The sequence below is a fragment of the Tachypleus tridentatus genome, chromosome 10 (assembly GCF_004210375.1).
Source record: "Tachypleus tridentatus isolate NWPU-2018 chromosome 10, ASM421037v1, whole genome shotgun sequence".
Lineage (NCBI taxonomy): Eukaryota > Metazoa > Arthropoda > Merostomata > Xiphosura > Limulidae > Tachypleus > Tachypleus tridentatus.
This window is the reverse complement of record NC_134834.1, coordinates 9667302-9680132: the sequence shown is the minus strand read 5'-3', so window position 1 is coordinate 9680132 and position 12831 is coordinate 9667302. Positions and strand designations below refer to the sequence as shown.

At 34.3% G+C, this 12831-nt stretch overlaps 1 protein-coding gene across 1 annotated transcript in view; it reads right to left on the bottom strand.

Annotated features, from left to right (window-relative positions):
- Window positions 1–12831, bottom strand: part of LOC143227943 (voltage-dependent calcium channel type A subunit alpha-1-like) — a 125160-nt gene that overhangs the window by 76608 nt on the left and 35721 nt on the right. Inside the window, exons 10-14 of the mRNA XM_076459295.1 lie at window positions 9350–9434; window positions 3615–3742; window positions 2900–3012; window positions 2592–2701; window positions 1603–1734 (exon numbers count right to left, since the gene is read on the bottom strand). Coding sequence (XP_076315410.1) covers window positions 1603–1734; window positions 2592–2701; window positions 2900–3012; window positions 3615–3742; window positions 9350–9434 — 568 coding nt within the window. The remainder of the gene's footprint in view (window positions 1–1602; window positions 1735–2591; window positions 2702–2899; window positions 3013–3614; window positions 3743–9349; window positions 9435–12831) is intronic.

Genomic DNA, 12831 nt, shown 5'->3' with positions numbered 1-12831 from the left:
TTCATCGATATTTGTTATTTATGTGTCACCGATGTTTGTTTGTTTTTTGAGTTTCGTGTAAAGCTACACAAGGGCTGTCTGCGCTAGCCGTCCCTAATTTAGCAGTATAAGAGTAGAGGGAAGGCAAGTAATTATCACCACACACCGCCAACTCTTGGGCTACTCTTTACCAACGAATAGAGAGATTGATTGTAACATTATAACGCCCCCACAGCTGAAAGAGCGAGCGTGTTTGGTGCGACAGGGATTCGAACCCACGACCTTAAAACACAAGTCGAACGCTTTAACCCACCTGGCCGTGCGGGGCCTTCTGATGTTAATAAGCAATTATTATTCCTATAATTTCTGTATGCACGTGCAGAAGTGATAATGTAAAGAATACCTCTATGAAGTAAGTGCTTAACCAGAAAGTTATTTTACGAACTGTATTTCTGTATACTAACACACACGCTATTTTCCAAATTTTCTTATTAGGGTAAAGAAACAAGGGAAAATAATTTTTATTTAATATCTTAATTTTCGCTTTGATTAGTATTGAATAGTTTGCAATATTAGGTACGTTATGGTGTTGAAATTAGTCAACATTGTAACACCAATGGCAGTAAAAAAAGTGTGTGTATTTTGAGGACTTCACGACAGTGCAGTTTGCTCTCCTTACGATCGCTGGACATTTTTTTACGATAGTAAATAAGTAAAAACTAACATTAGGAAAATAAAAATGATTTCTTTGTTTGGAGCTAAGCACAAAGCAACACAACCGAATATCTGCCCACTACGGGTATTGAAATTCGTTCTAGCGTTGTAAGTCGGTAGACATATCTCTGTGTCACTCGCGGGTAATGAAATGCGAGCTTGTAACTTAAAATGGCGTTTGTAATAGGACTTGAATATTTCATAATAGATGGCGCCTTATTTGACTGGAAGAAATTAATGAATTTCATTGATTAAAACAGGATAATAAATACAAACATAGTATTACTTATTTAATAGCAAATTTTGGCAAATTTCGAGCAGGTTAAAACAACACAATAAACTCCCATTAGAATATCAAAATTCTGCTTTATAGATAAATTAATCGACCAGGAAAGTGTACACAACACTTTTATATATCATGTTAATCTATCATGTACTGATAACATGCTTTTGTGTTATTTTCAAATATTCTTTAAAACGAATGTACAAATATTTTAAAGATATTTTCTTCATTTTCGTAGGGCTTAGCACGGCCAGGTGGTTAAGGCACTCAACTCGTAATCCGATGGTCACAGGATCGAATCCCTGTAACAACCAAACATTCTCGCCCTTTCAGCCGTGGTGGCGTTATAATGTAACAGTCAATCCCACTATTCGTTGGTAAAAGAGTAGCCCAAGAGTTGGCGGTCGGTAGTGATGACTAGCTGCCTTCCCTCTAGTCTTACACTGCCAAATTAGGAGCGGCTAGCGCAGATAGCTCTCGTGTAGCTTTGCGGGAAATTCAAAAACAAACAATCATTTTCCTATATAAGACGAAGTCATCCAAAACATGGTTTATCTTTGAGAATGAATGAAGATAATGTAATTCAATGACTTAACTGGTAAAACGAATCTGAAACAACAACTTACGCCCCTCCAAAGAGTTGCATCCCTAGGAGGGCAAAGATAAGGATGAAGAGAAACAGCAAGAAGAGAAGACTGATGATGGACCGCATGCTACTGAGGAGAGATATCACCAGGTTACGAAGAGATGACCAGTATCTGTTGTCATGGAGAGAACAGATTGTTAAAACTGAAAAAAGTATCACAGCAAAGAATAAAACTTTAGTGTAATTATCTGTGAAGAGCAGACCAGACTGTGTTTGAACAGAAGGAAAATATCGAATTACTGTAAATAAATTATAATTACATTTATATACCTTCAAAGGAAATATAGTTTTATAATTTACAGTATCAAAGTAACAAATAACTGTTTGTTTGTCATTGAATTTTCTCGTAAAGCTACACGAGGGCTATCTGCGCTAGCAGTCCCTAATTTAGCAGTGTACGACTAGAGGTAAGACAGCTAGTCATTACCGTTCGAATCCCTTGACACCAAACGTGCTCGCCCTTTCAGCCGTGGGGGCGTTATAATGTGACGGTCAATCCCACTATTCGTTGGTAAAAGAGTAGTTCAAGAATTGGCAGAGGTTGGTAATGACTAACTACCTTCCCTCTAGTCTTACACTGCTAAATTAGGGACGGCTAGCGCAGATAGCCCTCGTGTAGCTTTGCACGAAATTGAAACACAAACAAATCCAACGTATTTACCTACAACTGCCTCAACAGCAAAGATAATTTGTTGTCCCTGTGTGTGTATTTTTAGAGATATTATAATTAATAAGTTAACTAATACTCATATAAAGAACACTAAAGGATATTTTGTACTCTCTGTTTCCAAGGGATATTTAATCTTTCAAATCACTGGTCGAGGATGTGTTAAGCGACCTCTATAGAAGTGGGTATCAATTTCTACCCACGAACACAGAAAAATAAAGGCAACAATTATCGAACTTACGTAATTTATTTTTCCTTTAAGACTGTCCTAAAATTTCATTTGTGGCTAAATGGAAACTTACTTGGTAACTTTGAATATCCTAAGTAACCGTAGTGCTCTCAGTACAGAAAAACCAAAGGATCCTTCTCGAACACTAGACCAAACAACCTCAAATATGCTACCAGCAATGACCTAAAAAAACAGATGGAGGCCTCATTAGTTCTCTACAATACTCTTTTCCAATATAAAACGAACCCGAAACTTGTTTTTGTTTTCCAGCTTTGAAACAAGTAAGGTCAAAGTAACTACAACGTGTTTTTACGTACAATTTGTCATGAAAAAACGTCACATGACATCATATGATGGTATCTTATGTTATACGGTACTTACTACACAGTCAAACTTATTGAAGGAGGATTCGAAATAGATCCGGGGGCCTAAGGCGTACATCTTCAAAAGCATTTCAAAGATGAAGAGACCAAGAAAAACAAATTCTGCCCAATCTGAAAAAAACAAACAAATAAAATCAATAATTGTGGTTATTAAAACGATAAATTTCATTGTTACAGTTCGAAAGACAGAGAAATAAAAAATATCACATGTTTTTAATGTGATTTAAATATATAATAATTAAAAGGATTATGCGTTGGTTAACTATATTCGTGATATAAAAAGTTTAGGCTTACATCAACGAGAAAGTTTAGGCTTATACCAACGAGAAAGTTTAGGCTTACACCAACGAGAAAGTTTAGGCTTACATCAACGAGAAAGTTTAGGCTTAGATCAACGAGAAAGTTTAGGCTTACATCAACGAAAACGTTCAGGTTTATATAAATGAGTAAATTGAAGCTTACATCAACGAGAAAGTTTAGGCTTACACCAACGAGAAAGTTTAGGCTTACATCAACGAGAAAGCTTAGGCTTAGCTCAAAGATCACTTGATACTTTGTACAAGTTGATTACAGTCAAACTTTTGATTTTTGTTTTATGAAGCCACACAGGTATACTTGATACAAAAAAATGTTTTTTTCTTCCATTACAAGACTATTCTTTCAACTAAACAAATTATGATACCTCGTACTGTACAAATAACGTGTATACTTACATAAAAAGATTGTCAGCCATTTTGGCTGGTTGTAGTGCTCAATGGCTACACAAACAGTGTTAAGAAACACCAGTACAATCACAAACCAATAGAATACTTGTGTTTTTACAAGGTGACGAATAAAAAACCTGCAAACAAACGAAACAAAAATTAGCTATGATAATATGTCAAACAATGTCATTATATTTAGCTGTTTCAAATAGCTGAACCAATTACGTCAATTAACATTAAGCTTGTCTATTGTTGTTGTGAATTGAGAGGAAAAATACTTGTTGGACTGGTTAATTTTTCTCTGCTGAATTGAACAAAATAGGCATCTATTACTTCGTTACACAAGCACAACAAAAACAAAGGAATACATAAACACACACACAAAAACAACCAAGCTTCTTGAAATAAACAACTGTTTCCCGAACTGTGATGAGAAAACCAGACAAAATAATTAATTGTTATATCGCGTGATAAGAGCCAATAAATTGTCACCAACATCTATGGATATTATGAGAGTTTCAGAGTTCGTCTTGATTTTCATATATTTAAAATAGGTACTTCGATAATTTTGTTTAACATTGTACAAATAAAGACGTTTCACGTGTTCACGTATTAAAAGTATCACATTCTTGAATATGCTTTCATGCCACACAACAAACATAACGATCTTCGTTACTAGGTTACAGAGGGTCAGTAAGGAAAACATAAAAAGTAATTTTGGTACGTACTTAAACCTCATAGTCCCCGCTGGTACAGCGGTAAGTCTAGTAAGTTACAACGCTAAAATCAGGGGTTCGATTCTCCTCGGTGGGCGCAGCAGATAGCCCAATGTGGCTTTGCTATAAGAAAACACACAAGTCTCATAGAGACAACTTTCGTGTGTTAACAATGTTCCTATTGGATAAAACTGAAATTACGACCAACTCCAGAAAAAACAACGTATTCATTAACGATTCGGTGTTTCACCTTTTACTAGGATACTTTTCACTTCTATCATAAAACACCCCCAATTTCAAAGTACTCTAGTGAAGTGTGAAACGCCGAAACATTTTTTTGGAATTAGGTGAAAAGCCGAAACGGCATTTCTAGAGTGATTTGTAATTAACATATTACTTGAAAATTGCATGGTACATTTCATCATTTCTGAGATAATAAGGTTAATATATTCAAACTTATAATTTAAATATAAAACTTGCAAGTTAATAAGAGAAAAAGGTTTTACTGGAGAACGTATAACTGTTAGAGGAGTAATTGAAAAGTTATTATACTGATACATATTTGATATTTAAACTGTGCCTTAAAATTAAATGAAAAATGAACATAGTAAATACACTTTTCAAGATTTCTGTGGTAGGATATGGCGTAAAATAAGTGACAGCGTACTATTATTGATGCTTGGAAACAAATGTTTATTTGCACGGCGTTTCGGATGGAACGCCTTCCTCAGGAGCATTACGTCATGTTTCGGACGAACATGAAATTATATACAAACTTGGTTACCTAACAACCAACAGTACGAACGAAAGGTATTCTTTCTTATATTAGGTCGTTTCGTATGAAATGGTTGAAATGGTCAGACACAGTAACTTGACCGTATGCTGTTTAGTACTGACAAGAGTCCTGTACTTTTCATATGTCTGTCATGACAAGCTATATTATACTTGTTTTGAACCCTATACAAGATGATGTCTTCAAAATAATTGAAACCACTTTTCTGTAAGAGTTCAAATTGAGGAAACTGTAGCTGAGGCCACTAAAAACATCCATCTAACGTTTGGACAGGAGACGACTTCTAAACGGACTATTCTGTGTTGGTTCCAGAAATTTTGCTTTGGCGATATGAACCTCGAGAAAAGTCTCGAGCTGCTGTGAATGAAGAAAGATTCATAGCTATTGTGTAAAACAACCCACGATAGTTCAAGCACGTGCAGAAGATGAATGAAGAAAGATTCATAGCTATTGTGTAAAATAACCCACGATAGTTCAAGCACGTGCAGAAGATGAATGAAGAAAGATTCATAGCTATTGTGTAAAATAACCCACGATAGTTCAAGCACGTGCGGAAGATGAATGAAGAAAGATTCATAGCTATTGTGTAAAACAACCCACGATAGTTCAAGCACGTGCAGAAGACTTACAAGTTTCCAGTTCAACTGTTTATCGTCACGTGGCTACAAATGAAAAGGTTATAAAACGGTTGCACACGTGTACCGTACGAATTGACGGAAGGGCAGAAACTGGTTAGGAAGAAGAGGGAGTCATTTTTTAAGCGAATCGTTACCTGCGACAAGAAGTGGATCCTATACGACAACCAGAAGAGATCAGGACAAAGGTTAAATGCAGGTGAATCTTCAAGACTTGCCTCAAAACAGCATTTGCACCCAAAAAATGTTATGGTGACACTATGGCGGTCTGCAGAAGAAATTATCCATTATTCTTTTCTGCAGCCAGGTGAAACATTTACAGCACAATCTTAGTGCCAACAAACTGATATAATGCATTACAAATTAACAACCAAAGAGCCATCATTGGTAAATGGACCGATTCCGCTGAAAGATAACTCCAGATCCCATACCTCGCAAATCACCATTTCAAATTTGAGAGAATTGGAATATGAAATTTTAAAGCATCCACCAAACTAACCCCACCTATCTCCAACTGATTATTACTTTTTTATTTTAAAGCATCCACCAAACTAACCCCACCTATCTCCAACTGATTATTACTTTTTTATTTTAAAGCATCCACCAAACTAACCCCACCTATCTCCAACTGATTATTACTTTTTTATTTTAAAGCATCCACCAAACTAACCCCACCTATCTCCAACTAATTATTACTTTTTTATTTTAAAGCATCCACCAAACTAACCCCACCTATCTCCAACTGATTATTACTTTTTTTATTTTAAAGCATCCACCAAACTAACCCCACCTATCTCCAACTAACTATTACTTTTTTATTTTAAAGCATCCACCAAACTAACCCCACCTATCTCCAACTAATTATTACTTTTTTATTTTAAAGCATCCACCAAACTAACCCCACCTATCTCCAACTGATTATTACTTTTTTATTTTAAAGCATCCACCAAACTAACCCCACCTATCTCCAACTGATTATTACTTTTTTATTTTAAAGCATCCACCAAACTAACCCCACCTATCTCCAACTAATTATTACTTTTTTTATTTTAAAGCATCCACCAAACTAACCCCACCTATCTCCAACTGATTATTACTTTTTTATTTTAAAGCATCCACCAAACTAACCCCACCTATCTCCAACTGATTATTACTTTTTTATTTTAAAGCATCCACCAAACTAACCCCACCTATCTCCAACTGATTATTACTTTTTTAGGCACTTGGAGCTGTTTTGCCGGAACAAAACATAGGCTCAGGAGACTATTGTCGAAGCCTTTGATGAGTTTGTCTCCAAAAGAACAGAGTTGTATAGAGACGGGATATTTTTATTGGAGAAATGGAGAAAACCATTGCAGCAAATGGACCATATTTTGACTAATAAAACTGTTGTTTGTTAAAAATGTGGCGGATTAATTTTTATCTGTACAATCGGCCATTTTATATGAAACGAACTAATAGTTTAAACCGACACAAATTTTAACCTTTTATTCGATTACTTGTTTCGTAAAAAAAACTAAAACATTTACTTCAGTTTTTGACTTTCGTTACCAAACTAGTTTATATACACGTGCATACAGAGGATGCAGCTATAACATTAACCTAATGTAGATCAATTTTATTTTTAATTAATAAATTTCAGAGGGCGTTTAAAGCCGATTGTTTGTATAGTGTTGCCACAGTAACGTGTTTATACAGTGTTCCCATGGTAACTTGTATTGTTGTTCGGCTATAACTTAACATATCATAATTACTATAAAAATTATTTAGATTTTTTTTCAGAGTGTTTATAAAACGTAAATTAATATCTTGTCGTACTTGTTCGTTTATTATTTCGCTGTTTTTATTTTTTTTATTATCCCTCAGGTAACAAAAATGTTTTCTGTACGTGTATTCTGATAACTGTTGAGTTATTCGGTGGAACTGAACTGCTGTTTCGTTCTGTTTTATGATGTTTATGCACCTGTGTAAGGATGTATCGTCCGAAAAGTACGATACCAAACTAACCCAGTATCAGTTTTACAAATTATAGGTTTTTATAGTAAGTAAGAACATTCCTAAAACAAATACAACGGTTTGATCATTCTGAAACTAATACGGTTATTCTAAAGTACCTAAGTTTAAAATATATAAGTTATAATACAACATTTATAACCAGTAAGTAAACTCAAAACAAAACTGTTAAGCCTACAAACTTTGATGAATAATATGTACTTTAAATATAACATAAGATCAAGAAATAAGAGAAACAGAACTAGTCAAGTGGACTTTTTAGGTCCACTTGATTGAAGTTTTGAGTGCGTATTTTGTGCCTATACTGTGTCGACACTTCAAAATGTGTAATATAAAAGTACATTGAACAGGCGTTAAACTGCTCGAGCATAAAACACATGTGATCTTTTCCTCTGGTCGACACAACTTTATAAGTTGTTTTATTATAATAGGATCACAAAACAAATGTAATCTTTTCCTCTGGTCGACACAACTTTATAAGTTGTTTTATTATAATAGGATCACAAAACACATGTAATCTTTTCCTCTGGTCGACACAACTTTATAAGTTGTTTTATTATAACAGGATCACAAAACACATGTAATCTTTTCCTCTGGTTCACACAACTTTATAAGTTGTTTTATTATAACAGGATCACAAAACACATGTAATCTTTTCCTCTGGTCGACACAACTTTATAAGTTGTTTTATTATAACAGGATCCCAGTTTTTCCTACTAAATTAAAATTCCCACATGAACATTAATCTTAATGAGTATGTTGGTTTCTTTGTACAAAGCAACCTTCGTATTACTTGAAATGGGAAAACACGTAGAAAACGTTTCTAATATTCAGCAAAATACAAAAACCTATTGACCAAAACAGGAATATTTAAGACTATTATTATAATCTGTTTCGTGCATGTCCGATTCAAAGGTTCAAATTTATTAAATGAATATTTCAACGCTATATCTGAGAGTACACTTGTTAGTGGCTCACCGGTATGTCTCCATACTTACGACACTAAAACTCGGGTTTCGATACCCGTGATGTCCACAGCATATATATCCCATTCTATAATTTTGTGTTGAACCACAACTAAACCTAACCAATCTTGCGGTATAGTGGAGGAACGTGGATCATTTGTGAGACTATAAATATTTGTAACAATAAATAACTTAATATTTATTCGACAGAATAGAACCCCCCCCCAAAAACAGGGAAGACAACTGTATGTTTAACTTTTATTTCTTCATATCTGTAATTATTGAGTTTCATCACCTATCGACAGTTTCAAGTATTAAGTTTAATTTGTTTATTTGTTTTAGTAAAAAATTAAACAGTTAGCTATTTGGTCTGTATTCACCGCGGGTTTGGAGTCCTAAGTTCTACAGTGAAACACCAGTTAATCGTAGGAGGACAAACTTGTACTTCGTAAGATATGACCAGCTAATCATGTTCAAGAATTTTTACGTTGTTGAAGTGAGACATATCGTAAAGTAGAACATTAGAGCTCAAACAAAAGTTACTGATTGTGATACCTCGTTCGTATTAAATACTTTAAGCCTAAATGAGTGCTTACAATGTTGTAGAATATAAAACTCGTACCTTATTCGTTTCTCTGCTCTCCAAAACGACTTGCACGCCCCCTTGTCGATGATTTTTGTCTTCAAATAAGAACGTGTTGTGAAACCTAAATAGATTAAAAATAGGTCAGTGAGACAGCATTAAGTATGCCAGAAAGTTCGACTTTTGGTCAGTCTTTTCTATTTTTTATTGTATGAGAAACTCTTGTAATGACCAAAAAAATATACTCCAATAAGAAATAAAGAAATAAATGTTAAGCCTATTTTTATGATTTTTAAATCCTATTTCTATAATCCTAAATAATTATGCTTTGGCTTTAAACATTATATATTTCCAATTACAATAGTTGTAGTTATTAACAGTAATAAAAATCAAATAGTAACAGTGATGTCATATTTTGTTTTATATCTAAGGTTTCTTGTGAAGGGAAAAAATTTACCGAGAAATTCACTTGATCTGAAATCAATAAAGCCGAGTTTTACTTTGGATGTTTTAAATCTTATAAATTTGGGTCACTGACCTCTGTTTGTGTCATTAGTTGTGAAGCATAGAAATACACAATAAGTTATTTTAGTGTTATATCATTATTTTAGTTTGTAAGCTCTCAAACTTTCAGCTGAGCCACTGTGTGTATGTTTGTTCCGATATTTAAATAAGACATTCTCAACAATTTCTTGGTATTTCTGGCAGAGAAAAGTAACTAAGACATCAAAATGGAAAATAAGACAGTTTAGAAAGACGTCTTGATATAAACAACCTTACACCAAATGTTTGTTTCTCGTTAACTGGACATTCAAAGTTTCGGTTTGTAGTTTAGTGGAACGCTTCTGAATAAGCTATGAAGCGAAACGTTGAATGTTCAAGTTATATTTGAACTCATTAGTAGCTTTGTACTTTCAGTTTCGGTTTGTGGTTTAGTGGAACGCTTCTGAAGTAGCTATGAAGCGAAACGTTGAATGTCCAAGTTATATTTGAACCCATTCGTAGCTTTGTAGTTTCAGTTTCGGTTTGTGGTTTAGTGGAATGCTTCTGAGGAAGCTATGAAGCGAAACGTTGAGTGTCCAGTTAACGAAAAACAAATGATTGGTGTTGTGAGGTTGTTTATTTCCAAGTATTAAAAAGTCTTTCATACACGAATGTGCACTACAGAAACTAAACAACGAGACTAGGAAGACGTTGGAATCCACAGTCCGAAAATAGGACTTACCAGTAGCGAAAGTCCTAACTTTCCATAACATTATAAGTATGATGTTGTTAGTTACTGATGAGGGATGGTGCTCCATGAAACGAGGATAACTCAGAGACAAGTGGAGAATCAAAAATATTTGATGTGCAAGAGAAATATAGTAAAATGTAAGTGATGTTTCAAAATAATATAATAGCACGTAAGTAATATTTCTAAACAAAGACAATTATTAATACGTGTATTGACATCAGAATAAGTAATTATTCTTATAACTCCAACACGTGATTCATTTCCACGAAGTTTTTCTAGCATATTGTGATTATTTAATAATTTCCAAAATCACATGTTTTTAAGGTATGTACTTTAAATAACCTAACCAAAATAACCAGTGATTTTAAACACCAATTGATCACGTTCTCAGTAGAGGGCAACACAAGCGTATTGCACTGACAGTACTACTAGCAGCCAAAAAAAGCTCAAAAATAAAAATAAGTTATCAAAATTACATTTTCACCAAACATCACAAAGTTTGATACTGATCTGATGCAGACTAATACATCACAAAGTTTGATACTGATCTGATGCAGACCAACACATCACAAAGTTTGATACTGATCTGATGCAGACCAACACATCACAAAGTTTGATACTGATCTGATGTAGACCAACACATCACAAAGTTTGATACTGATCTGATGCAGACTAATACATCACAAAGTTTGATACTGATCTGATGCAGACCAACACATCACAAAGTTTGATACTGATCTGATGCAGACCAACACATCACAAAGTTTGATACTGATCTGATGCAGACCAACACATCACAAAGTTTGATATTGACCTGATACAGTCCAATACATCACAAAGTTTGATACTGATTTGATACAGACCAACACATCACAAAGTTTGATACTGATCTGATGCAGACTAATACATCACAAAGTTTGATACTGATCTGATGTAGACTAACACATCACAAAGTTTGATACTGATCTGATGCAGACCAACACATCACAAAGTTTGATACTGATCTGATGCAGACCAACACATCACAAAGTTTGATACTGATCTGATGCAGACCAACACATCACAAAGTTTGATACTGATCTGATGCAGACCAACACATCACAAAGTTTGATACTGATCTGATGCAGACTAATACATCACAAAGTTTGATACTAATCTGATGCAGACCAACACATCACAAAGTTTGATACTGGTCTGATGCAGACCAACACATCACAAAGTTTGATACTGATCTGATGCAGACCAACACATCACAAAGTTTGATACTGATCTGATGCAGACCAACACATCACAAAGTTTGATACTGATCTGATGCAGACCAACATATCACAAAGTTTAATACTGGTCTGATGAAGACCAATACATCACAAAGTTTAACGCTGGTTTGTTGTAAAAAGTAACTTGTAACACTTACATCTTCTAATTACCAGTTATTAGATGACAGAAGTTTGACTTCATTATTTTGAATGAATGATACATTCATTCTTTGCAATAAAACCCGGGTTTTAGAAGCGTGAATTCACAGACGTCACGGGGGGTCAGATGACAGAAGAAGAGTGGGGCTTTTATTCATAATTTTAATTAGAAACATTGAAAGTGAAAATTAAACGAAGTCAGTACTTTTAAAAAAACCTGAACAATGTTTCTTTTTATAGTTGACAAATCACCTGTTTAAAATATTTACTACCTGAAGGAGTCCCCCAGTGGCTCAGCGGTATGTCTGCGGACTTACAACGCTAAAATCCGGGTTTCGATACCAGTGGTGGGCAGAGCACATATAGCCCATTGTGTAGCTTTGTACTTAATTCAAAAACAACAACAACTAACTCAAGGTGAATTATTTAGAAACACGTCAATGACTTTAGTTCTGGACTTAAACACTCAGAAAAACATAAATTATAAAGGATTTGTTTTTACAACATAAAAATAGATGTTTATGGGTGTTTTTTTATAGTAAAGCCACATCGGGCTATCTGCTGAGCATAAAAATAGAAATTTTGAGAAAAGCTTACCACGCCAAGTATAGTTATTTAATATTTTCGACTTCGATTGCTTACAGTTCACGTAATCCGCCATGAATTACTAAAATAGCAACCAGTCCTTAATGTCAAAAGTCAAAGTCTCTGAAAACCGTTTTTATTCCTTTCATAGTGAAAGATGAGATAAATTGAATTCGATCTTTTTTTACTTAATAATAAGAAATAAAAACTTATTATACGTGAATCACGTGGAATCAACTCAGTAACAATGATATGTCCATTAACCTATCATTTTAGTCTCAGAGATT